Consider the following 27,465-nt stretch of genomic DNA (forward strand, 5'->3'; position numbering starts at 1 on the left):
AAGGGCGTATAGCAAAAAACTAGTAGTTGTTGTATCTACAAGTTTTAAACACTGATTATGTAATCCTTTAAAACAGGGGTCCCCTAGGTACTGGTTCATGGCCTGTTAGGAACCGGGCCACACAGCGGTAAGTGAGCAGCAGCCCAACAAGCATTACTGCCTGAGCTCCGCCTCCTGTTAGATCCCCAGTGGCATTAGAATCTCATAGGTGTACAAACCCTATTATGAACTGAGCATGTGAGAGATCTAGGGTTACATGTGCATTATAAGAATCTAATTAATGCCTAATGGTCTAAGATGGAACAGTTTCATCCCAAAACCATCCCCTGTAAACCCTAGCCCATGCAGGGAAAAACCGTCTTCCATGAAACTGGTCCCTGGTGTCATAAAGTTTGGAGACCATTGCTTTAAAAGACTTCTCCTCTCTACCTTCCAACTCTACTGGCATAGTTTTTGTCCTCCTGAGGCAAACGATCAAAATTAACAGTGTAAGCTGCGTTCTCTAAAAACTGTCCTACTTCAGTGAGCAGCAAAGCCTATTATCAGATAAACCTTAAGAACCAACTTTCTGGCCACATGAGTTGTCCATTACAAAAATCTAAAACCTAAAAAAGAAAAAAAAAAATCATGTCAGAGGTACTAACTACCCCGTGTAATTTTAGCATAGTTAAAATCAGGAAAAGGAAGGCAGTGCAAGCAGTCTGTTGGTAGGAAGTCTGTTCATGTATCATGGTTATCTGTGTGGAATTTCAGTGGTACCTGAGTTCTCACCAGGATCCTATCTGGGACACTGCAATAGAGAATATTTCCTGGGTGTAACTTTCCTACTGTCTGCTTCATATTAAGTACTGTATGTTTCACAGATCCTGGATTTTAAAACATACGATTGCTCAGGTATAGACTGGATGGTAAAAGCAAACAGGCGTGGTCCAGCAAAACAAGCATCTGGTGCTTATGGCCCTGTAAGGAATCAGCTCCTGACCCTGTAGATGGGCCAGAAGGGCTAAACTTGAGACCAACAAGCTAGATCTGTTCCTCAAAAGTGTTTTCTTTGGGCCACACTGATGTTTTAAAAATTTTGAATTGGTTGCCATATTTTAGAATTAGGGAAGTTCCCAGAAAAACATAGGTGTTTGTTTTCTGTTTTCCCGAAGAAAACATGACAGCAGCTGAACCTAAGTAGTGGTTATTCCTTTTAAACATGACATGCACTCTTTAATCCTCTCAGTCCCCACTATGCTTTTATCCCCTCTGTACTCATGTGCATTACCTGTCTGGTCTTTGAGTTTGTGGCTTTTGTGTTAGATGATTTGGGGGCAAAGTTATTGTAAGAGCCATTCTTTACAGGGTTGAGGACCCATAATAGTAGAGATGAGGATAGATAATGGGAAGAAAGCCTCTGTTTTTGTTTCTTAGTAATATAGAGTCTTTACTGTCAGTTCCTGCCTTAGCTGGCCATTACAACAGCCAGTCAATAGAAAGCAAAAATAGTGTATAACAAAGAATAATGATAACTCTTTTTAGTCTCTGCTGTAGATCAGCCATGTGTAAAACATGTTGCCTTTTCACTTTCCTGTGAGACCATCCTTGATGACTCTAAATTGTGGTTCAACATACCCCTCCAACACTTTTTCTTCCTAGCATTTATCATCATCTTGTAACATATGTTTTACTTTTAGATTTTATTGTCTGCCTTCCTGTTACTAAAATATACAATAGTGCCTAGAGCATAAAAGGCACTTGATGCTAGATGAATATATGTGAATAATCTCATTTAATTTTTAAACTTTCCAAGTCTGTCCCATGGTTTAGTTTTTTTAAATCAGAAGCCAGTTTTCTTCATGTACTTACTGCTAAAATGATTGAATGGAAACTGAAAACTGCCTGGAACTTTAGGATATAGGATATCTGCTTCCTGAGAAACAGACCTAATACTAGAATGCTGCCTTCTAAGAGAGATGACATACTCCCAGCAATACATTTGAGTAGCTCACTACAGTAGTAATTCTTAACAAGAGGCACATCTCCTTTCTTGCCCTCTAGAGATACGTGCTGCATCTGTGAGGGGTTATGGATGTGGAGTATGCAATTCCAAAAATTTATCTTCCTCCCTTTACAGGAGAAAGCATCCTTTTCACCTCAAATCCTTGCTCTAATGAATGCTAAATGGTGACCAAGGTCAACTCACTGACCCAGACTTGATTGAAAGTAAAAATTTTGTTTGCAGTAATTAAAATATATCAAATAAATAAGTAACAAAAATTAACATATGTTATGGCTTGAAAAAGGCCCATGGTTAGAAGATCGGATTTATTTTGTGATATGGCACTGGAGTTGCTGTTAGTAAGATTTATCTCAGAATCTTATTTTTTCTTTTCATTCACTTACTGGAGAAGAAATAGGCAGTTTTCAAAATGTAGAGCATGTCTGTGTAGAATTTACTTGAGTGGGAAAACTTGGCAGTGGGGCCAGATTTAAATAGCTAGTTTGGTTTTGGTTTGAGTATCACAAAAAGAAATAATCTGTCTAAGGCCATGCTATTTAAAGGATTTTGAACCTTTTACTCTCTCCTTTTTTTACATTAAGCACTTGAGTTATTTTATCTCCCTTTAGTATGTGAGGAAAACATAAGTTATTAATGTTTTTGTTTTTTACACCTGACTCAACTGGACTAAATTGCCACTGAGCCCCCAAAAATGAGTTCTGGTAACTTTTGTATTTCATAATTATAAACAATGCTTTAACCATTGTCAGCTAGCTTTCAAATTTATTACATTGTCTAAAATAGGAATAGGAAAAAAAATATGATGGCAATCTCTCATCATTACCTGAAAGCAATGCAATTTTCATTAATATTTTTATATTCAAAGGATGACATAATACACAAAAGTGTGCTCTGTTAGGAAACAAATGAATTCTTATAGTATTCTAAAATTTTTCTATCTTTGCATTTAAAGTCATTTCAAACTTGGAGAAAAGCAAACTCTTGGGGAGAAAAGGAGGAGAGGTTACTAGGAACAGAGAAAACAGGGACTAAAGAATTGACTTTTCCTCTCTATGGCCTACATCATTGTTAAGGCTGTAGCTTTGTAATCTTGAGGAATCCAGTAGAAATCCAGTTTTCTGGAAGCATCAGGGTAGCTGAGCTGTCAAGTACCATCATTTCTTTCCATGCTGCAAAAAGTTAAAAACACAGTGACTAGAAAGATCTAAACCTTATCCTTCTTGCTGGTACCTCCACCCATCCTCACCTGCTAATAGAACTCTGGGATATTTTCAAATAGCACACAGAAACATTGATAATAACCTGGCCTTCTCCTAAGTGATTCAGAGCTAATTTAGAGGAATGTTACATGATGATCCCATGATGGTCAGTTTTTATAGAATTTAACAATGGAAAGAAGTGTTCTTAAGATGGCTCTCATTTGAATTCTATTTCAAGGGGACTCAAATCTTTTGGCTTTGGTGCCCTCTGGCTATTTGAACCCTAGTTCCTCTATATGAGTGTTTTAGCAGTATGCCCTTGTCTATGCATTTCATTTGGTTCTTAATTACTTTGGCACTTATGCAGCCAAAGATGCTATGATATTATGGTATTTTCTACCATGTTATTCATTATCTCAGTTGCAGAGATTCAGCTTCCTTTTTTACTATTAAGTTCTAAAAAATTCCTTGTTGTGTTCCTTTCCTGGGTTTATCTTTTTATTATCATCAATTTATGAACTCAATTTTTAAGAAGTATTAAACAGGCAAATATAAATAGCTAAGAAAACCAAAGTATATTTTAGAGCACATTTATAAAAATTACCAGTTTAGATACAGTGAAATGTCCCTGGAAGTATCTTTAAGTTTTTTCTTTTATAATGTAATCGATTCCTAATTTTATGTGCAGAAACTTCCCAATATTAAGCACAGAATCTACTTAGGAATATCTAAGTTGGAGTAGGAATTTGTCAGTGCTAACATTGCAGCCCCATGGGGCTTCTTAATGTTGGAATTTCTCGAGGCTTGATTATAGCTGAAGGAAGTTGAAAGGGAATTTAAAAAAATTTTTAGCTTGTTTTTACATGGCTATAAATTCTCTAGGTCATCTTGCAGGATTAGGAAGAAAACATTGTGAGAAACAAGTTTTGGGTTTTGCTCAGGTTTGCTTGTCAGCATTGCTTCACTTTTTCTTAGCTGTTCTCTAAGTACTGATATCTTTCAAATGGACTCAGATCATACTCCTTATCTTTCAGCAGAATATTTTGAACAGAAAATTAAGCCATTTTCATTTATATACCTATTTCAGTAGGTTTACAAATAGAAGGACAAATCCTCACAATAATACAACTACAATAAAAATTACTCACCCCATTTGATTTATATTTTCTGGAATTGAGAAGAGAAAAACATTACCTCTTACATTGTTTATAGTAGATAGCCCTCAAAAGAAAATCACTTATCCCTACTATGCCCAGTGGTCCTTATAACAAGTTAGGACACTGAAAATTAAGAATTCTAAGCAACAAACACGGAAAATAGAGTCCTCATACCTGACCTTTTTCTCTATCTTCCTTACTCAATCCTGTGGAACAACTGCTGGGGCCTCAGAGAATATAATATCAGGTATGTTGATTGTTTCCATAAATTTAAAGAGGCTACAGAATAAGCTTTATACTTTCTCCCTTTTGATCCTTCTGTCAGTCATGCTGGTGAAGAAGAGTCCTTTTAGAAACTGCTCCTGAATCAGTGTTGCCTGAGGTGGGGAAAATTAGAATTTTTTTTTTTTTTTTTTTTTTTTTTTTTAGTTTTGTTTTTGTAGCTTCAAAAAATCAAGGGCAAACAAATTTAATCATAATTATTAGTGTACTTATGCCCCCTCCATATGTGGTAACTCAACTGAAGAAACAGTTAAACTTGGTTATTTAGGTTTCTGGATTTTAAGCTGACCATTCCAAATACAAAGTTAAATTACAACTTAAAAAAAAAAAAAACTACTGATACCAGTTTGAAAACTTTCATGGACTAATTATGGACATGATACCCAGGTGGGTCATCTTCTACCAGAACTCAGTTATTGTCAACCTGGCCAGTACTTTGGAAGGTGATTATAAGTCTCAACAAGCATTTCTGCAGCTTCTGGAAATAATGATCCTCAGATATAATTTCACCATCAAGGATCTGCATATAAGCTCCTCAGTGAAGTACTAATTGTTATGCTCTTTATAAGCATCAGCCCTTCCCCAGTTTTTTAACCTTGCTTAAAAAAATAAAACAGAGTAACAAGAGAAGGAAGACTGTCGTTACAGGAAACAAATCACTTTCCATTAACATTTGTGAAGTTGTGGCTTAAACCTAATGCTTCACTTTTTCACAATGATCCGTAAAAACAGGAGCAGGTCTCTCCATTTAGACGACTTTTAAACTGCATAGTATGCCAGTAAATAATGAAAACATAGTTCCTTACCAGCCGCTTAAAGGTCTTTAAGTTCTGGTAATAAGACATTGAAAACTCGATCTGGTTCTCTGCAATCCATCTGGTATGTATTGACAGTTCAGAAACAGATGTCCTGAGCAAACAAGAACACAAAAAAATTAGTATTTGCAATATAGAATATTATTTCAGATATTTCTTTAAGACAGAAGAGAAATGAAAAGTTGCACATTTTATTCCCGACTGAACCTGGGATAACTTATTTCTGATCTGTTCTGCTTAGATTGATTATTTCTTTCTCTCTAGTAGCACAGCTCTTGTCAGAAATATTTTCTAACTTCAATTGTATGTTGATAGCTCAGGAAAAAAATAGTGTCTATCCTTTTCTGCACTCACCCTAAGGAAAGCCAGTACTTCTGTAACATGATCTTCAGTGACGTGTGACCAAGTCTGATTGTCACATAAAAGATCTAGGACCCTTGCTCTTGTGGTATTCTAACCAAGTTAGTAGAGATTACCAGGCTAAATATGTCCTGAAATTCTTAAAGATGCCTTAGCTACTCCCAAGTTCATTGAAGCCTTATTCACAATACCTAAGATAGGGAAGCAACCTAGGTGTCCATCATCAGATGAATAGATAAAGAAAATGTGATTTATATACACAATGAAGTAGTATTCAGCCTCAAAAGAGGGGAGCTTCTGTTATTTAAAATAACATGGACTAACCTGGAAGGCATTATACTAAGTGAAATAAACCAGGCACAGAAAGACAAATACTACATGATCTCACTTATATATGGAACCTAGAAAGGTTGAACTCATAAACATGGAGAGTAAAATGATGGTTACCAGAGACTGAGAGGTGGCGGGGAGGGATATGGGAAGGAGAGATGTTTATCAAAGGGTACAAAGTTTCAATAAGACAGTAGTAATAAGCTTTAGCGATCTATTGCACAGAATGGTGACTATTATAATAATAATGCATCGCATATTTCAGAATTGTGAAAAGAGTTATTTTTTTGGGTTGGGGGGTCGTTTTATTTTGTTGAGACAGGATCATGCTCTGCTGCCCAGGCTGTAGTGGCACAATCCCGGCTCACTGCAGACTCGACTTCTCTGAGCTTGAGCAGTTCTATTTCAGCCTTCCAAGTAGCTAAGACTACAGGTATGCACCACCACATCAGCAAATTTTTGTATTTTTTGTAAAGACAGGGTTTTGCCATGTTGTCCAGGTTCTAAGAGTGGATTTTAAATGTTTTTGCTACATAAAAAATATGTGAGGTGATGGATTTATTAATTAGCCTGATTTAATTATTCCACATTGTAAATATATGGCAAGACATCACATTGAACTCCACAAATATTTACAATTAATATTTAATGATTAAAATTTAAGGGGCCAGGTATGGTGGCTCATGCATGGAATCCTAGCACTTTGGGAGGCTGAGGCAGGAGAATCATTTGAACCCAGGAGTTCGAGGCTGCAGTGATCTGTGATTGCACCACTGCACTCCAGCCTGGGTAACAGACTGAGCCCCTATCTCTTTAAAAAAATTTTTTTTCTTAAATGTTTTAAAATGCCTTACTTTTTCACATAAAAGATTCTATACTAGTTGATAGAATTTGAATTATAAACTCTTCTGCCAGAGATCTGATTTTAAGCAATTTTATATTTTTAAATAACATCTACATAATAATATCTATCATAAGTTTTATATCACAAAAATTTATGAGCATTTTGTCACTGTGTTTTATATTTTGAAATTGATACTCAGCTTAAGCAGCTTGTCTAATATTACAAAGCTAATGAGTGGCAAATCTGGAATTCAGATCCGGGTCTTCTAATTCTGTATCCTATACCCTACTCTGCTATATCTTACAGCTTGAGATAGACATCAAGTTCAAGTAACAGCTGCTTCATTCATCTATTTTATATATATATATATAAAAATATATGTCATATCCTTATTATAGGTCTTATGTAATATGGCTTATTCTTTATTATTAATATGTCAGTAGGAGACTTGCCTATTAACTTCAGATTTATTAAAGGTTCATCAAAGTTACTTTTATTACTCTGCTAATCAGTTACTAGGTGATATTCTTATATGAAAAGTCTCTATGACATAAGTTCTAGAAGAGTCAATGAATCATACATTTTGCTATATGACCATCTTAAGGATAAATTGTTAGGTTGTTTTCCTAAATACCAACTCAGAGAAAGATATTTTCATATGCTGAACATAAAAATGGCATCCTTTTTAACCTGTAATAAAGAATCCCATGATAGATATAGCACAAAAAATCAGTAGAGAAAGTGTGAAATACTCAATAAATGATACTGGGACAATTTTTAGTTAGGTCCCTACTTTATGTCTTACAGAAAAATAAATTCCAGAGCACGTAAAGGCCCAAGCGTGAAAAACAAAATTTTTAAAGTTTAAAAAGAAAATATAGGATACTATCTTTATGACAATGGAATAGGGGAAAATTTCAAAAACTAAAGACCAAAAGCTCAGATTATGAATGTGAAGATTGATATATTTGACTGCCTGGAAATGACAAACTTTGACATCACAAGACTTCAAAAGCAAAATGAATAGACAGGCCAGAACTAGGAGAAGACAAAGCAGCACTTACAACCTCTAGAAGATTAGCATCCAGACTGCCTGATAAATATCCCCATATTTAGATGAGCAAAAGAAATGAATGGGCAGTTCCTTGAACAGCATGGCTCTCCAAGAGTAATCCTCTGACTGCATCACCTGGGAGCTTGTTAGAAGTCCAGATTCTCAGGTCCCCACTTCAGACCTACTCAATCAGAAACTCTGGAAAGTGGGGTCATGCAGTCTCTGTTTTAACCTGCTCACTAAGTGATTCTTGTGCATGTTAAAATTTTAGAGCTACTCTGTTAAATGATAAATAATATGAAAAGATTTGGTCTCATCATCAATCAGAGAAGTATAAAACAATGATACACTTTTTCATACCCCTAAGAATAACTAAAATTTAAAACTTAAGTTTTAACAAGAATGTGGAGAAATTGTAGTATTGATATTAGGAACATAAATTGGTATAAGTTTTGAAGAGCAATTTGAAAATATCCAATAAGGTTGACTATGTACATTCTTTGTTACCAGATATTTGTACTTTCAGGTTACATACCTTAGACAAAAATGCTCACACAAGGCCACAAGAGTCACAAATAAAGGATTTTCATTGCAGCACTATTTGAAATAGTGAAACTTTGTTTTAACTTACTATCAGTAGAGACATGAACAAACTGTGGTTTTGTTCCATAGGATACTGTTTCTATAAGCTGTTAAATAGATAAAAGTCCAAGATCTAAAGCAAATATGGCAAAAGGTTAGCATCTTGTAAATGTGGATATTGACACATACATATGCACATTCTCTACTATGTTTGAAATACTTTGTAGTTTTAATTTTTTAACAATTAAATGAGATATTAAAATATTGAAAGGGTTTCTGTCTGGCTCTGTCTTATCTTTCAGGATTCTGCCTCAAAGGTGGATTGAGTTTGGAAAACCGGATCATTATAGCTGAGGTGGTGTAAACAGACAGTGGAAAACATTTTTTGAAACAATCAGTAAATTGTAGTAAACAATCAGATTAATTGAGGATAAGCTGCATACTTTCCTGAGTAAATGCTGTGGCCCAAAGTAGAGGAACAGACTGACATATTGCAAGATCATGTATATTAAACTTATTAGAGCTGAATTTTTAATCAGTTTTTGGATTTTTTTTTAAGGTAAAAGTTAACTGGAAGAGAGCATGAAGGCTGTATATTCTAAACTAGCGCTTCTAAACAGTTTTTTAGCCCATACCCTATTCTGATAAATGCAATTATATTCTCGTTTAGTATCATTTGAAATTCAAAATAAGTTAAATACTCTTCTAAAAAATGAATGAATGAAAGCCTTTTTGATTATGAGGAGGAGACTTTTTCTTGTTTCCATATTTTTATCTGCATATATAAAAAGGATTCTTCAGTTTTCTCAAAAGTGCTAGAGGAAAGAGTATAATTTTCTATATTAATCATGATGGGCTAGTCTGTGCTGTTGTAACTAAGCCTGAAATACCAGTGGCCTAACCACAAAAATGTATTTTCATTTGCATTATATACAGCAGAAATCACCGGAGACCACTGCTCCAAATAGTCCCTCAGAGCCAACACTGACAGAAAGGCCAACTTGTTATAGCTTCACTGGTGTAACACATGGCTTCCAAGTTCCACAGAGGGGGAAGTGGGATGGGATAACACATGGATTCTCAAATATGTCAGCTGAGTAGTGAATTATGTCACTGTGATCATATTCATAATAATTACATAACTACAAGCTAACTGCAAAGTAGGCTGAGAAATATAGGTAAGCAAATGGAATACTCTGCCTCATGTTCTCTTTACCACTTCACTTGTACCTCTTAGAAGGATTAGATGGCTTCATGTTAGTAGTTCTTATGTCAGTATTTTTTATCAGCCAAAGTTTTAGAAGGGAAGGGATTGAGTGGCATGATTCAACAACCAAACTCCATCTTGAACCTTCAAAAGCAACATGATCTTACATTATGCCTTCATTTTCCCCTCGATCACATGATATAAAAATGAATGTTGAATCTGACTGTTTGCTACAAGCTTTTCTGTCCAGAATGTGAAAGGTCAAAATACCATCTCAGTCATCACTAAGTTTGTAGCATTGTTATGCTTTCATAGCTAAAGGTTCAGAAAAACCATCTTAATAAATCTATTATTATGAAAATGGGATAATGACATGCAAGGTGGGCTCACTTGCTGGGAATAACCAAGGATATTTTACCAAAAATTCTCCAAAATAGTTTACTGGAATGTGTTAGACATATAAATCAAACTTGAGTTCAAAGATTCCTTTTTAATGTCTTTTTGCAAAGATGGAAGTGAGAAAGAGGTCTTTATGTTTTCAGGCAAGATCTTCAACTGCAATAAAATGAAATTATAAGCTACCTCATACAACAGACTGGAATAATATTTGAGGTTTCCCCTAAATTTGAAACCTAACTTTTCTTTAGAACTTCTCCAACTCAAGAAAGTAAAGACTTTTAAGTCTACGGATATTGCTTGTCATTTAAGTTTTACTTCGAATCATCAGATGTGTTTGCCAAATGTGTGAAGCTCTGTTAAAAATTAGAGTTTTTATTGTAGTAAAATACACATAAAAGTTACCATTAGTGATGTTTAGTACATTCACTGTGTTGTACAACTACCACCTCAATCTAGTTTCAAAACCTCTTCACCCCAAAAGGAAACTGAGCACACTTTAAGCAATCATCTGCCTCTGGGAAACACTAAGCTGCTTTCTGTCCCTAGGGATTTGCCTATTGGGGATATTTAATATAAATGGAATCACATGGTATGTGTCTGGCTTCTTTCCCTTGGCACAATGTTTTCAAGGTTCATCCATTTTGTAGCATGTATCAATATTCCATTTCTTTTATGGCTGAATAAGAAATTATAATTTTTAAAGTTTTTACAGTTGGTCTTTTCTCTGGTGCTCCAAAAATAGAATACTATTATCATTTATTTTATAAATTCAGCCAAAGGTATTTCTTTTTGACAACCAATGAATTTCAACATAGAACAGAAAACTTTCAGTTCTTATCATTTAAATCTTCACGAAGCAGATCAAATAATCTGATGTTTAAAATACTTGCCACATGATACTCTTGCCTTGATAATCAAGCAAGGTTAGGGTCTTCTCCTAAACCAGTGAGCATTGTTTTAGAAGCCATTAATTAGCAGTGAATGACACAGTATATCCAAAACCGGAAATCTTGATGGTGAGCCCAAGCCTTGCTGGACTGAAATGCCATCACAATATACCTGGGTAATTTTTTCTGGTTTGCTTTACAGAATTTTGTTATTATCAGCTTCATGCTACTTTCCAAATTTTTTCTTCTGTGTGTTGTACCGCATATGGCAATCAAAACAGTAATTGAACAGTTACAAGTTTTCATTGTTTGAAAAAAAATTAGGACACTGAGTTTGATGTTTTTCAAAACTTTTTTTTTTTTTAATTGACACGGAATCTCATTCTGTCACCCAGGCTGGAGTCCAGTGGCGCAATCTCAGCTCACTACAACCTCCGCCTCCCGGGTTCAAACTGTTCTCCTGCCTCAGCCTCTTGAGTGGCTGGGACTACAGATATGTGCAACCATGCCCAGCTAATTTTTGTATTTCTAGTAGAGATGGGGTTTTACCATGTTGGCCAGGATGGTTTCAATCTCTTGATCTCATGATACGCCCACCTCGGCCTCCCAAAGTGCTGGGATTACAGGCGTGAACCACTGCGCCGACCTCTTTTTCAAAACTTTTTTTTGGATGTCTTCTAAATCACCTCTTTGATGTTTCTTCTGTGTTCTGGAATTTATTCTGTATTCTTTTGTCCAGGATGTTTAAAATTTGAAAGTTATGTAGAATCCAAGGTTTCTCCAACAATAGGAGATGTGTTTCTTAGTGATGAAAAATGATCTTTTTATTACATTTTCTCAGACATGGCTTATAATAATAGACATTTTATTATTATAACCTTCTCTGAATTTATTATAATTGTCATTGTTGTGATTAAGTGAGTGATGTTAATAATATTGGACAATAGTTCATGCCCACCACTTTGAGAGGCAGGAGGATCACTTGCGGCCAGGCAGGAATTCAAGACCAGCCTAGGCAACAACAAGACCCTGACACTACAAAAAATAAATTAAAAAGTTAGCTGGCTGTGGTGGCACGCACCTGTAGCCCAAATTACTTGTGAGGCTGAGTTGGGATGATCATTTGAGCCCAGGAGTTTGAGGCTGCAGTGAGCTATGATTATGCTACTGCACTTCAGTCTGGACAACAGAGTGAGATTCTTTTTAAAGAAAAAAATTTCTTTGACAAAAAAATATTTCAGGAACCATATTTAAGACAGATTAAAGTAGGGAGACTTTGGAGGTAGGAAAACCAGCTAGACATTTTAGAAATTTAAGTGTCATTAAAAGTCCCTTAAGGGCAAGAACTGTGGTGGTGGTATGTTACTCACCTATGTTGTATTGTTCACTCTCTGTATGATTTGTGATATATGGTATAGGTTCTTAGTTATTTTATGCCATTTGTGGAACATAGCAGAAAACAAAAGTAATGTATAAGCAAATGAATTATTCTTATTGTTGAAAGACAGCTGAAGACCTACACTACTGTGGTGGCAGTGAAAAATCAAAAGACTGGAAGAAGATGGGGCAGGTAGTTAGAGGGCAAAATAAAGGATTAATATGGAATGCACCAAGAGAGTTAAACAGACTCCAAAACTGAACACTGTGGAAATAAGAAAAAAGAAGGTGATGATAAGTAGCAGTTAAGAAGGAAATATGTGTTTGTTTTCTTTGAGGGGAGAGCTACACACAGGGTATAGCTGGTATTATTAGGTATTGGAGCAAGAACTAATTGGAAAATACCTGTATGCCATAGGATTTTTTTTTTTTTTCCAGAGCTAGCTGAGGTTTTATTTTGGACCAAAAGAAAAAGAGATTGAATTGTTTTGCAGCTGGAAGCATGGGCAAGGGGGGTCCCCAGGCAGTAAATTCCCCCGCGGGTGGGCTGAGGGCTAGGGCTGAGCCTCAGGTGGGTCTCCTGTTCCCTGTGCTCCCCTGCACAGGGGCCTCCCTCCAGGGCTCTGGGGCAGCCTCAGGAGGGGCAGGCTGGGAGGGGCCACTGCAGCTTTTCACTTAGGCAAGAAGTCAGAGGACTTGGATATCAGCTTCCCGTCAGACACCAGCTTCCCATTGCGGATCTCAGTCTTCTTCACAACCATAGCCCTGGTGATGCTGGTGGTGCTGGTGGTTCTGGTGCAGCTGGTGCAGCTGAACGAGCTGGAGCCTGCGCCAGAGCCAGAGCTGGAGCCTGCGCCAGAGCCAAAGCTGGAGCCCAGGCTGTAGCTGAGGCCAGGGCTTATGAGACCCCATAAGGCCACCGGGTTTTAAAAATGTAAATTTGGGAGCTATTTGCATGTGATTGGTTAAATCATTATGTAGATGGATTCTAAGATTAAACTTTTGTGGATGTCTTCTAATGAGACTAAGAATAGGCTTGATTATATCATTTTAGGTTTTTTCAAAAACTGAATCTCTGTTTATGCTTTATTAAGTTAGAATAAATTCTACCGGGAATGCCAATAATCTGTCCACATTCTTCATTACAGTGGAGTTTTGCTTGAATTAGGCTACCAGAATTTTACTATGGATATTTTTATTATAATAGGATTTGTGGCACATTTGAAGCCGTTATAGCAAACTCAGTTTAGAAAAAAGTTACAAAGAGGAAGGCAAAAATTATTTTAAAGGGCACATTTAGAGACAAAATGACATGGTTGCAGGACAATAGCAATAGAAAATCTTACTATTGGTAGATTCTCTATATAGCAGCCACTGTTGCAAACCAACAAGTAATTACATCTGTAATGTCTGGAAAGAGTTATTGGTTTTATTTCAATATTTTTAACCTCAGTTCTATTCACAGGTAACAGTAGCACCACCAGTCACATGTCCTAAATATTTGAAAATTAGAAAAGGATTCTAGAAATTATTCATTTTATAGCTGTATGGAAAATTTGCCATAAAACTGAAAACCTCATAGCCAGTTAATGGTCAGACGAAGACTAATAAAGTTTCTCTTGACTCCTGGTCCAGTATTTGTTCTGTAACTACTGTAAAACTCTCCTTCTTTAAATGTGATTAAAAATGAGAAGCTTTTGTCTGAGTATTGGTCTATAATTTTATTTATGCCTGTGATATAAGAACTAATAGGGAAGTACCATTTTATTAAATTTTTGCATGCAATAAATTTATTCGAACAAACTAATTGTATTATTTTAGTGATGAGAAAAAATGCCTAGATTTTGTTTTATTTGGCAAATGATTCATCTGTTTTAAATTTAAACAGTATCGCGCCATTGCACTCCAGCCTGGGTAACAAGAGTGAAACTCCGTCTCAAAAAAAAAAAAAAAAAAATTTAAACAGTAATTAACTTTTAGGGAGATGTTAGTAAATTTTGTTTGGGGAAAAATGAGTGTTTTTTTAAAATGATCTTTTTAATCCTTTGTAAACAGCAAGAAGTTGAGAAGTTTACAGACCTAGAGAAACTCTACCTCTACCTTCAGCTGCCTTCTGGTCTCAGCAATGGAGAGAAAAGGTATATCTATTCCTAGTTTTGTATAATTATGTTTTTTACAGGAAGTCCCTAGGATATATGTGAGGGGTGTGTATGTTGTGGTTGTTATAGTTTTTACAATATTCCTAAAATCATTAGAAAACATGATGGCAAAACAATACATCATTTTAGTCTTTGATGATATTTGGTTAAGTATTTACTTGCAGTTTTTGCTAATTTATTTTTGCAAGGGGGTAGATGTTATGACATGCAATTTGGGTTTTGTTTCATAGATGGATGAATATGCTTATGCGTATGTGAGGGATTGTGAAAATTGAACAGAAAATCAAAGAATAAACAGATAGGTATTGTAAGGAATCAGGTATGAGTCTTTTTAGGTACTATCAGGTAAACACATCAGAGAATATAAAACAGAAAATAAAGTGAAATTGCCTTACGAAACATGAATTCATGATAAATGGATGGTGTGTTAAGCGCTTGGGGTACTACTATAGTTTCATCATTAAAAAATTTAGAAAATGTGGAGAGAAGTTGTTCATTCAGTCATTCTATTTTTTTTAAGTTTCCTTAAGCTTTTAAGTATTTCTCAGAATTCATTTTATTCATATAAATTGTGCTTACCGCTCTATTTTTTTAAACTGTATGTAGAAATAAATGAAATGAAAATTTTATAACTGTTTTAATCATGTTATGTCCTAGACACTTGCTCAGTGTTTTATTTGAAATTCAATAAATTATTCTTATAGATAGCTGAGATAGATATCAGAATCAGTAGAGTAGCTTCTATTGTGCTATCTTTGGTGTCATTTCATGGTATTTATTTACAAATAATACTTCCATATAATAAAAGTTTACAATGTTTAATGGATCTGTCAGCCTGGGGCAGGGGGCATGGCTGTAGGAAGGATTGTAGGAAGAAATGTGTCTGTTGCAGATCTCTCGGATGTGAATTCCATTCTGGAGCATATTGTGCTTTAGTAAGATTTCCGAGAGGTTATTAATTTTTGTTTTAAAGTTTGATGATGGTAAGTGTAGGCAAATGAACAGACAAGTGCATGAGCAAATATCCACTTACAGGTGATTTTGACCAAAACAAGTACTTTGTCAGTGCTCCATCACCTGCAAAGGGAGGGATGGAGCAGGGCAGTAACTTCAGTCTTAAACTAGCTGTAGAAAACAACTCACAACCATAGGTGGACAATTATCTACTTGATATCCTAAGTTTGGTTTGGTCATTTATAGTATATTTGCACACAGTTCTTGAGTGGAACATTTAGGCCTAGCTCAAAAATTATCAGTCAATTGCTGTCTGGTCGGCTAAAACATGTTTTCATTCTATTAGTGATCAGAATGCCATGTCATCTAGTCGGGCACAACAAATGCACGCCTTTTCCTGGATTCGGAATACCCTAGAGGAACATCCTGAGACTTCACTGCCCAAACAGGAAGTCTATGATGAGTACAAGTAAGTACTATGTGTAAAATTGGATGCTGATGTGTTAAAGAGGTAAAATACTTTACTTGGCCATAGTTTTATTATTGGTGAATATAAAGCTGGTATACAGGAATTACACTTAGAAAAATCTAAGATTCATTCCAGCTCTAAGATTCTATAGTAATATATGTAATAAAGGGCAGGATTAATGAATAAAAGGATTTCTGTAGAGTTCTTCAGGATGACAGGAGGGAGGTCTGAGATTACAAGGACAGTGATGTAGGATTGGTGAATAAAAGGATTCCTGTAGAATTCTTAAGGATGATAGGAAGTATGTATCTGGGGTTAGAGCGTAGCAGGCAATAAGTAAGTCAATACAAAAGAAAAAACTAAAACATGATTTTTTACTTGGACTTTTTAAAGGCCATTTTCATGAATCTAAAACTCTTCTACTTCTCCATACTAAAGAATATTGTATATTATTTATTCAAGGACCAGAGAGTTCAGTGACCTGCACATATAAGATACTCAAATAAATGTGGTTGTACATACAATTTATTTAAATACAGGAAACTAAAGTATAGAGGCTGATGAACCCTTCTGGTTAGAAAAAGTTTAATAGGTGCTAAATATAGTCTCGTTTAACATTTTTATAATTGATCTGGAAGGAGGAATTTATTCTGGCAGAGCAAATAAAATCAAATTTGGGGGCATATTGAAATGTAAAACCAACAGGCATTAATGTTTTGTACTTACATATTTGGGGAGAAAAGTGTCAAATAAGTGCTTTTGCTCACCAGTGTAAAGTAATGCGAAGGAATTGTACTTATGGAGATTATTGGTATCTACTGAAAATTCTCACTACGTTACCAAAAGAAACATAATGGAGCTAGAGAAAATAAATGTATCTGAAATGATCAAGCGAACAAAGTTAAACTGAATAACTAGATTTATTTTCTGTTTATAAAGATTAAAACTGAGAGTTAATATCATCCAACCTGTTCATTCATTCAGGCTACAACTATCCATTGAATACCTATATGCCAGACCCTGTGATAAGTTCTAAGGATACAGTTATAAGACAGACACAGCCCTTGCCCTTATTAAGCATATATACATATACTTAAAGTAAGCAGGAATTCTTCATTAAATTCAAGTTAGTTAAAATTGAACATTCTGAAGCTTCAAAAAAGCAAATTTAAATTCAGTAAAAGGTTACAGGAATCAGGTAAACTTGTGTGACATGTTGAAACTCTGGATTGATGATCAAGAGAATAGATTCTGTCATTAAACTTGTATGATGTAGACAATTATTTTAACCACTCTTTGTCAGTTGGTTCATCTATAAAATGAAGCAGTTGAAGATGTATGAGGTTTCATTTTTGGTTTTGTTTTGTTTTGTTTTTTAAGATGGGGTTTAACTCCATCACCCAGGCTGGAGAGCAATGGCATGATCATGGCTCACTACAGCTTTAACTCCCACCTCCAACCCCTGGGCTCAAGCGATCCTCCTGCCTCTGCCCTCCAAGTAGCTAGTACTACAGGCACACACCACTATGCCCGGCTGATTTTTTTTTTTTTTTTTTTTTTTAGGAGAGTTTTACCATTGCCCAAGCCAAGGTTTCTTTTAGCTCTAAAATTGTAAACGTTGTTTGAAGTAGAAAATGTTAAAGGACTAATTATCCACAGATGTCTTGCTGGTTTTCCAAAAGGCACATTGGGCAAATAAATGTATGACATTTCCATAACGGACTAATGAGGGAACACAAGATACTCATATATTTTTGAAGTAATGACTTTCCTGTGCACCATCCTTCATATTACCTTGGAGACAGTATGCTGCATTTGTGGAAGGGTGATCCTGGGCTGTGAAAGCAGTCCTTATATTCCTACATTCTGCCTTGGGCAAGATTTGGTTGTTTTCCTATAATATTTGAATTTTTCCTTGAAATATTTTTATGAGATTCCCATAAATCCATATGATTTTTTTTCTAAAAAAAGTTAAAAAAGATTTTTTACACAAAAGAGACCCAAAACATCACATTGTTTGGGAGCAGTAGTGAGAACTCTAATTTTGAGCAACTAATTTACAGTTCAGTAGAGAGCAACAGAGGTAAAAGAAAGTGATTTAGATAGGCTAAAGGCAGAAGTAGGTAAGGGAGACTTTTTATAGTAGCATGAATAGGAAATAAATGCCAGTTCTGTTCATGGAGTTGGAAAGAATTATGCTAATGATAATCAGTAGAGTACTATACACAACATATTTGAGTCTGGGCATTTTAGTTCAAAAAAATTCACTAAGAATTTTTCATTTATTAATGTTGTATTACCCATAGTGTTTCCACGTAGTAGGCACTAATTAAATATTAAGAGTGATTAGAATGGAATATGATCCCTGACATTGATAATAAAATTTGTATTGTAACAGACCTTGTAGGCCTTCCACTATGTTCTATCCTCTTTTTATAGATGAAAACACTGAAACCTAGAGAAGTCAAGTGACTCTTCCAGTATAACAGAACTAGTTAGGGGCAGATCTAAGACAAGAACTCAGATCTCGAGTGGGTTCATAATAGGTTTAGAAGGTAAGCTTGTTACAGTTGAGTAGTATCAAATTGCATGGGTAGAAAACATTGGACAAGTAGTTAGAAATACCACTAATATTATTTGGCCAGGACTTCCACTTGATGTGGATAAATAAGGTGCTCAAAGTATAAATTAGTTAGCATATGGTTAGTATACATGCATACAAATAATATGGTTATTGTAAGAGACACAGCATAGTAACATGACATGTACTAGGAAGAAAATATTGGTGTTTCCACAGAATTATATCATGTCGAACCTTCAAGTTGTTCTGTTATCTGATTGTATATTGCCTAAAACCATTATTTGTCATTTGGGTTTAAATAATTTGAAAGAAATTAAAAAAAAAATGTAGAAACACTACCGAAAGGCAAAATGTAAATTAAAGTATTAGGAAATAGTTAAAAGTTTTAAAATTATGTTATCTAAAGAAAACAAAATAGAATATAGCTATATAGTTTAAGAATAAGAGTTTTAAATCACAGGATACATTTCAGTTAGACACAAAATCATTAGACATTCATTATCCTGTTTAGAGTGCCTACATGAAATTTCCTGAATAAAAACTTAACATAGAATGATCAGTCTTAAACTGATGCTGTTTTCAATATTCACTGAAAGAAATGATGTTATTAATATGAGGTATCCCTTTAAGTTATTCATTGTTGTGTATGGACCCTTTCATAATTTCATTGCAGTGTGTTTAGATGTATTGTGAAAATCCTTTTAATAGTCATTAAAAGCAAAATCCCTTTGAGGAAAAAAATGAAGATGTAATCTCAGATAGTAATAATTGGCTTCTTTTAACTGTGTTTTCATGCTAAATTAAGATATTAATAGAAATAAGCTTTAAGAAGTTTTCAGCATGCAAAGACAGTTTAACTTAGAAATGATTTTGAGCTTTTTATTTGATGGAACGTTTGACTTCTAATGTTCATATCTTCAGGAAAATTATCATTAATGCAATTATTTTATACTCTTTTTCTAATTATAAAATGCATATTCATCATGAAAGTTTGGGCAAATAGTTACAAATGGATAAAGAAGAAAAATAGCACCTGTAATCTCACTACCTGAAAATAACCATCTTGCTTTATTTCCTTTTAGTTTTTCTAATGCCTTCTTTAATGTATACATTCTTGTTATTGTTTAACCAAATTTGGCCCCATTGATGCCATTCTTCGGTCAGAGGGTAGTTGCAAGTAGCACTGCAGTGAACATCCTTGGCTGTATAATTTAATGTAAATTATCAAAATTGGAATTGCTGGCTAAATAAATGTTTTTTGTTATTTACTTAATGGATTTCCCTCTGATATATTCTTTCTAGCTTTTTACATGTCCATTTCTTTTTTTTATGTACATGTCCATTTCTTAATGATTATAAATCTTTATATATTAAAGACATCAATATTAAAATGTAAATGTTTTTTCAAGATTGTTATTATTTTAGTTAATTTTTAAATAAGTCTGATCTGTACACTTTTGTCACAGCTTGTAACATTACTATTATGCTTAAAAAAAAAAAAAAAAACTTTTCCATGCCACCAGCTGCTAAATACTCACCTAGATATTTTTATATTATTTTTTTATATATAAGCATTGAGTCTATGCGCGATTTTTTTTAGTAAATGATATTAGATAAGGTACTTATTTTAATTTTTTCTAAACGGTTACCTAATTTTCCCAGCTTTTTTATTGAATAATTTTTCTCTGTTAACACTAATCTATAATGTACTATCATCTTACTGAAGCCTTCTGGACTTAATTTTCTTCCTTTATGTTCTCTGTTTTTATGATAACACTATACTACTTAGATATATTTATACTACTTAACTATTTCAGTTATTAAATGTTTAAATAGCTGACAGGACCAGTCTTTCCTCCTTACCCTCTTTTTCACAAGGTTCCTTGGTTTTATTTTCTGACCAGTTAATTTTTTTATAGGAATTTGCTAATCACTTTTCTGATTATAAAAAAGGGAAACTCTAAAGGGATTTTGATTCAAACACATAAAGTGAAAATTTTAGAAAAATTAACCTCAGACTAGAAATATGTTTCTTAATTTACATGTTTCTTTTATGCCTTCAGTAACGTTTCGCCTTTTTTCCCTTAAGTCCACTTTCTTGTTTAACTTATTCCTTGGTAATTTTTATTATTTATGTTGTGAAAAATGTTTTACTCTTTGTTTTGGTTTGTAGGAACTTCCTAGATTTCTGTTATTTTGATTTTGTACATTTTATATTTACTGAATTCTGTTTAGTCCTTATTTTTCAGTTGCTACTTTTGACTTTTCTAGGTAATTTATCCTGTGTATCTATCTTCTTCATTGTCTTTACTTTGTTATTACATTTAATAGACTTACCTTCCAATTTTACATATAGCAGTGAGAGACGTCATTTCCTCTTACAGTAAATGCACTGATGTTAGGTATGTATTACTTATAGTTGACCAAGACTTTATTTTCTTTTTAATGAGAAGTGAATATTGAAAATCACTAAATACTTTGGCATCTAAGTGAAATTATTTTGCAGTGCTTCTTATTTGAACTGTTGATGTGATGTATTTTATAAAGATATTACTTAACATAGGTCGGGCACAGTGGCTCATGCCTACAATTCCCACCACTTTAGGAGACCAAAGCAGGACGATCACTTGAGGCCAGAAGTTTAAGACCAAACTGGGCAACAAAGCAAGACCCTGAATCTACAAAAAATTAGCTGGGCATGGTGCTGTGCACCAGTAGTCCTAGCCACATGAGAGTCTGAGTTGGGAGGATTGCTTAAGCTCAGGAGGTGGAGGCTGCAGTAAGCAATGATCCACACCAGTGCACTTCAGCCTGGGTGACAAAGTGAGATCCGTATCCAAAAAAAAAAAAAGGGATACCTAAGATAAGCTCTTATTTCTAGAGTGAATGTCTTCCTTATGTCAAGATATGTTATCTTGTGGTGTACCATTGATTCTGTTTTCAAGTATATTAATTAGGAACTTTGCCTCTACATTCATAAATGAATTTGATCTGTAGTTTTTTTTTATGCTATCTTTGTCAGGTTTTGATATCAGGGTTAGGCCAGCTTTGCAAAATGGAGTGGAACTCTTTCCCTAATTTTCCATGCTCTGGAACAGTTTATGTAGCATGGGACTTACTTATTCTTGAAAGTTTTAAAGAACTCAACTACAAAAACATCTAGGCCTAGAGCCTTTGTTGGAGGTAATTCTTTGACAATTTTTTCTGTTTTATACTGGTTAGGTTTTTACTTTATTAGTCAATTTTGGTCATTTGTTTTTCTCACAAATTTAATATCTTCTATATCTTCTTATATACTTTTTGATATTTCTAGTTGTGTACATTGAATTTTCCTCTTTTTCATATTTCATTTGGCCTAATTTTTTTTTTCTTTTTTAGACAAGTAAAATCAAATATGTCACTTTTATTTTCTGGTCTGTTTTCTTCATTTATTAGTTGCCTTTATTTTGTTCCTTCTGGTTTTCTCGGGTTTTTTTCTTACTCGTTAAATGGAATGCTTAACTTTGTTTCCATTCTTTCACATTTAAGATATGAACATTTATATCTACTAATTTACCTTTCATTATAGTTTTGGCTATATTCTATTTGAAATGCATATGAGTTGTTATAATTTCCATTACTTTCCAATAGTGTAGAATTATTGTTTTGACCTAGAATTAGTTAAAAATTTGTTTCTAAATTTTTCATGTTTGAGGGAGTTTATTCCATTTTATTTTGTTTTACACTTTCTTATTTTTAGTTTTATTATACTGTGGTCAGAGAATGAGGCTGAGTTTCTGATATTTTTTATTGAGATTTACTTTCAGCTTAACAAATTATCAATATTTAAAATATTTCTAGACATTCTCTTTATATAGCTCTGTATATTCCATTGATTCCACTAAATCAACTTTTTAATATTTTTCAAATTCTGCAAAAAATTCTTTTTGTCTTTTTACTCTGTTGAAGATGAGCAGTATGTTAATCTCTCACATAAATCAAGTTTATCACAGGTCCTTAGAGTATTTTTTTTATTGCATTTTAGGTTTTGGGTTACACGTGAAGAACATGCAAGATTGTTGGATAGGTACACACATGGCAGCGTGATTTGCTGCCTTCCTCCCATTCACCTATATTTGGCATTTCTCCCCATGCTCTCTCTCCCCAACTCCTCACCCCCCCGCTGTCCCTCCCCTCTTCCCCCCAACAGACACCAGTGTGTGATGCTCCCCTCCCTGTGTCCATGTGTTGTCTTTGTTAAACACTCGCCTATGAGTGAGAACATGTAGTGTTTGATTTTCTGTTCTTGTGTCAATTTGCTGAGAATGATGCTTTCCGGATTTATCCATGTCCCAACAAAGGACACGAACTCATCGTTTTTGATGGCTGCATAATATTCCATGGTGTATATGTGCCATGTTTTCCCTGTCCAGTCTATCATCAATGGGCATTTGGGTTGGTTCCAGGTCTTTGCTATTGTAAACAGTGCTGCAATGAACATTCGTGTGCATGTATCTTTATAGTAGAACGATTTATAATTTTTTGGATATATACCCAGTAATGGGATTTCTGGGTCAAATGGAATTTCTATTTCTAGGTCCTTGAGGAATCGCCACACTGTCTTCCACAATGGTTGAACTAGTTTACACTCCCACCAACAGTGTAAAAGTGTTCCTATTTCTCCACATCCTGTCCAGCATCTGTTGTCTCCAGATTTTTTACTGATTGTCATTCTAACTGGCAACAGATGGTATCTCAGTGTAGTTTTGATTTCAATTTCTCTAATGACCAGTGATGATGAGCATTTTTTCATATATTTGTTGGCCTCATGTATGTCTTCTTTTGTAAAGTGTCTGTTCATATCCTTTGCCCACTTTTGAATGAGGTTGTTTGTTTTTTTTCTTGTAAATCTGTTTTACTTCTTTGTAAATTCTGGATAGCAGCCCTTTGTCAGATAGGTAGACTGCAAAAATTTTTTCACATTCTGTTGGTTGCCATTGACTCTAATGACTGTTTCTTTTGCCGTGCAGAAGCCCTGAGTTTGATTAGGTCCCATTTGTCTATTTTGGCTTTTGTTGCCAATGCTTTTGGTGTTTTGGTCATGAAGTCCTTGCCTATGCCTATGTCCTGAATGGTTTTGCCTAGGTTTTCTTCTAGGGTTTTTATGGTGTTAGGTCTTATGTTTAAGTCTTTAATCAATCTGGAGTTAATTTTAGTGTAAGGTGTCAGGAAGGGGTCCAGTTTCTGCTTTCTGCACATGGCTAGCCAGTTTTCCCAACACCATTTATTAAACAGGGACTCCTTTCCCCATTGCTTGTTTGTGTCAGGTTTGTCAAAGATCGGATGGTTGTAGATATGTTGTGTAGCCTCCAGGCCTCTGTGCTGTTCCATTGGTCTATATCTCTGTTTTGGTCCCAGTACCATGCTATTTTGTTTACGGTAGCCTTGTAGTATAGTTTGAAGTCCAGTAGTGTGATGCCTCCAGCTTTGTTCTTTTTGCTTAGAATTAACTTGGCTATGCGGGCTCTCTTTTGGTTCCATATGAAGTTTAAGGTGTTTTTTTTCCAGTTCTGTGAAGAAGGTCATTGGTAGCTTGATGGGGATAGCGTTGAATCTGTAAATTACTTTGGGAAGTATGGCCATTTTCACGATATTGAGTCTTCCTAACCATGAACATGGAATGTTTTTCCATCTATTTGTGTCCTCTCTTATTTTGTTGAGCAGTGTTTTGTAGATCTCCTTGAAGAGGTCCTTTGCGTTCCTTGTTAGCTGTATTCCTAGGTATTTTATTCTCTTTGTAGCAATTGTGAATGGCATTTCATTCTTGATTTGGCTCTCTTTAAGTCTGTTGTTGGTGTATAGGAATGCATGTGATTTTTGCACATTGATTTTGTATCCTGAGACTTTGCTGAATTTGCTTATCAGTTTCAGGAGATTTTGGGCTGAGATGATGGGGTCTTCTAGATATACAATCATGTTGTCTGCAAATACAGACAATTTGACTTCTTCCTTTCCTATTTGAATGCCCTTTATTTCTTTTTCTTGCCTGATTGCTCTGGCCAGAACTTCCGGTACTGTATTGAATAGGAATGGTGAGAGAGGGCATCCTTGTCTAGTGCCAGATTTTGAAGGGAATGCTTCCAGTTTTTGCCCATTCAGTGTGATATTGGCTGTGGGTTTGTTGTAAATAGCTTTTAGTATTTTGAGATACGTTCTGTCAATTCCTAGTTTATTGAGGGTTTTTAGCATAAAGGGCTGTTGAATTTTGTCAAAGGCCTTCTCTGCATCAGTTGAGATAATCATGTGGTTTTTGTCTTTGGTTCTTTTATGTGGTGAATTATGTTAAAGACTTCCGTATGTTGAACCAGACTTGCATCCCTGGGATGAATCCTACTTGATCATGGTGGATAAGCTTTTTAATGTGCTGTTGCAATCAGCTTGCCAGTATTTTATTGAAGATTTTCGCATATATGTTCATCATGGATATTAGCCTGAAGTTTTCTTTTCTAGCTGAGTCTCTGCCGAGTTTTGGTATCAGGATGAAGTTGGTCTCATAAAATGATTTGGGAAGGATTCCCTCTTTTTGGATTCTTTGGAATAGTTTCACAAAGAATGGTACCAGCTCCTCTTTGTATGTCTGGTAGAATTCAGCTGTAAACCCATGTGGACCTGGGCCTTTTTTGAGTGGTAGGCTCTTAATTGCTGCCTTAACTGCAGAGCTTGTTATTGGTCTCTTCAGGGTTTTGACTTCTTCTTGGTTTAGGCTTGGGAGGATGCATGTGTCTAGGAATTTATCCATTTCATCCAGGTTTACTAGTTTATATACATAGAGTTGTTTGTAATAATCTCTGATGATGGTTTGTATTTCTGTGGAATCTGTGGTGATATCCCCTTTATTGTTTTTTATTGCATCTATTTGATTATTCTCTCTTTTCTTTTTTATTAATCTGGCTAGTGCTTTGTCTATTTTGTTGATCTTTTCAAAAACCAGCTCCTGGGTTTATTGATTTTTTGAAGGATTTCTTGTGTCTCTATCTCCTTCAGTTCTGCTCTGATCTTAGTTATTTCTTGTCTTCTGCTAGGTTTTGAGTTTTTTTGATCTTGCTTCTCTAGCTCTTTCGATATTGACGATCGGCTGTCAATTTTAGATCTCTCCTTGCTTCTCATGTGGGCACTTATTGCTATATATTTTCCTCTAGAGACTGCTTTAAATGTGTCCCAGAGATTCTGGTATGTTGTGTCTTCGTTCTCAGTAGTTTCAAAGAACATCTTTATTTCTGTCTTCTTTTCATTGTTTATCCAGTCAACATTCAAGAGCCAGTTGTTCAGTTTCCATGAAGCTGTGTGGTTCTGAGTTAGTTTCTGAATTCTGAGTTCTAACGTGATTGCACTGTGGTATGAGAGACTGTTATGATTTCCATTCTTTTGCATTTGCTGAGGAGTGATTTACTTCCAATTATGTGGTCAATTTTAGAATAGATGCAATGTGGTGCCGAGAAGAATGTATATTCTGTGGATTTGGGGTGGAGAGTTCTGTAAATGTCTATTAGGTTTGTTTGATCCAGGTCTGAGTTTAAGCCCTGGATATCCTTGTTAATTTTCTGTTTGGTTGATCTGTCTAATGTTGACAATGGGGTGTTAAAGTCTCCCAGTATTATTGTGTGGGAGTCTAAGTCTCTTTGTAAGTCATTAAGAACTTGCCTTATGTATCTGGGTGCTCCTGTATTGGGTGCGTATATATTTAGGATCGTTAGCTCTTCTTGTTGCATTGATCCTTTTACCATTATGTAATGTCCCTCTTTGTCTCTTATGATCTTTGTTGCTTTAAAGTGTAATTTATCAGAGATATGAATTGCAACTCCTGGTTTTTTTTGCTGTCCATTTGCTTGGTAAATCTTCCTCCATCCCTTTATTTTGAGCCTATGTGTATCCTTGCATGTGAGATGGGTTTCCTGGATATAGCACACCGACGGGTTTTGGCTTTTTATACAATTTGTCAGTCTGTGTCTTTTGATTGGGGCATTTAGCCCATTTACATTTAGGGTTATTATTGTTATGTGTGAATTAGATCCTGCCATTTTGAAACTAGCTGGCTGTTTTGCCCGTTAGTTGATGCAGTTTCTTCATTGTGTTGATGCTGTTTATGATTTGCTATAGTTTTGGAGTGGCTGGTACTGGTTGTTCCTTTCTATGTTTAGTGCCTCTTTCAGGAGCTCTCGTAAAGCAGGCCTGGTGGTGATGAAATCTCTGAGTACTTGCTTGTTCACAAAGGATTTTATTTTCCCTTCACTTATCAAGCTTAGTTTGGCTGGAAATAAATTCTGGGTTGAAAGTTCTTTTCTTTAAGGATGTTGAATATTGGCCCCCACTCTGTTCTGGCTTGTAGGGTTTCTGCTGTGAGTCTGATGGGCTTCCCTTTCTGGGTAACCCAACCTTTTTCTCTGGCTGCCCTTAGCATTTTCTCCTTCATTTCAACCCTGGTGAATCTGCTGATTATGTGCCTTGGGGTTGCTCTTCTTGAGGAATATCTTTGTGGGGTTCAGTGTATTTCCTGGACTTGAATATTGGCTGCCTTGCTAGGTTGGGGAAGTTTTCCTGGGTAATATCCTGAAGAGTATTTTCCAGCTTGGATTCATTCTCTCCATCACATTCAGGTACACCTATCAAAGGTAGATTAGGTCTTTTCACATAGTCCCATATTTCTTGGACACTTTGTTCATTCCTTTTTACCCTTTTTTCTCTAATGTTGCCTTCTCGTTTTATTTCATTGAGTTGATCTTCAATCTCTGATATCCTTTCTTCTGCTTGGTCAGTTCGGCTGTTGA

At 35.2% G+C, this 27,465-nt stretch overlaps 1 protein-coding gene across 4 annotated transcripts in view; it reads left to right on the top strand.

Annotated features, from left to right (window-relative positions):
* The window catches only part of RFX7 (regulatory factor X7), a 159,282-nt gene that overhangs the window by 88,728 nt on the left and 43,089 nt on the right, over positions 1-27,465 (top strand). For all 4 annotated transcript variants that reach the window (XM_032297367.1, XM_032297366.1, XM_032297370.1 and 1 more), the window contains 2 exons: positions 14,554-14,636; positions 15,958-16,080. In XM_032297367.1, coding sequence (XP_032153258.1) covers positions 14,554-14,636; positions 15,958-16,080 — 206 coding nt within the window. The remainder of the gene's footprint in view (positions 1-14,553; positions 14,637-15,957; positions 16,081-27,465) is intronic.

This window comes from Sapajus apella, unplaced genomic scaffold (assembly GCF_009761245.1).
Source record: "Sapajus apella isolate SASKATOON/1434 unplaced genomic scaffold, GSC_monkey_1.0 scaffold37, whole genome shotgun sequence".
Taxonomy (NCBI): Eukaryota; Metazoa; Chordata; class Mammalia; order Primates; family Cebidae; genus Sapajus; species Sapajus apella.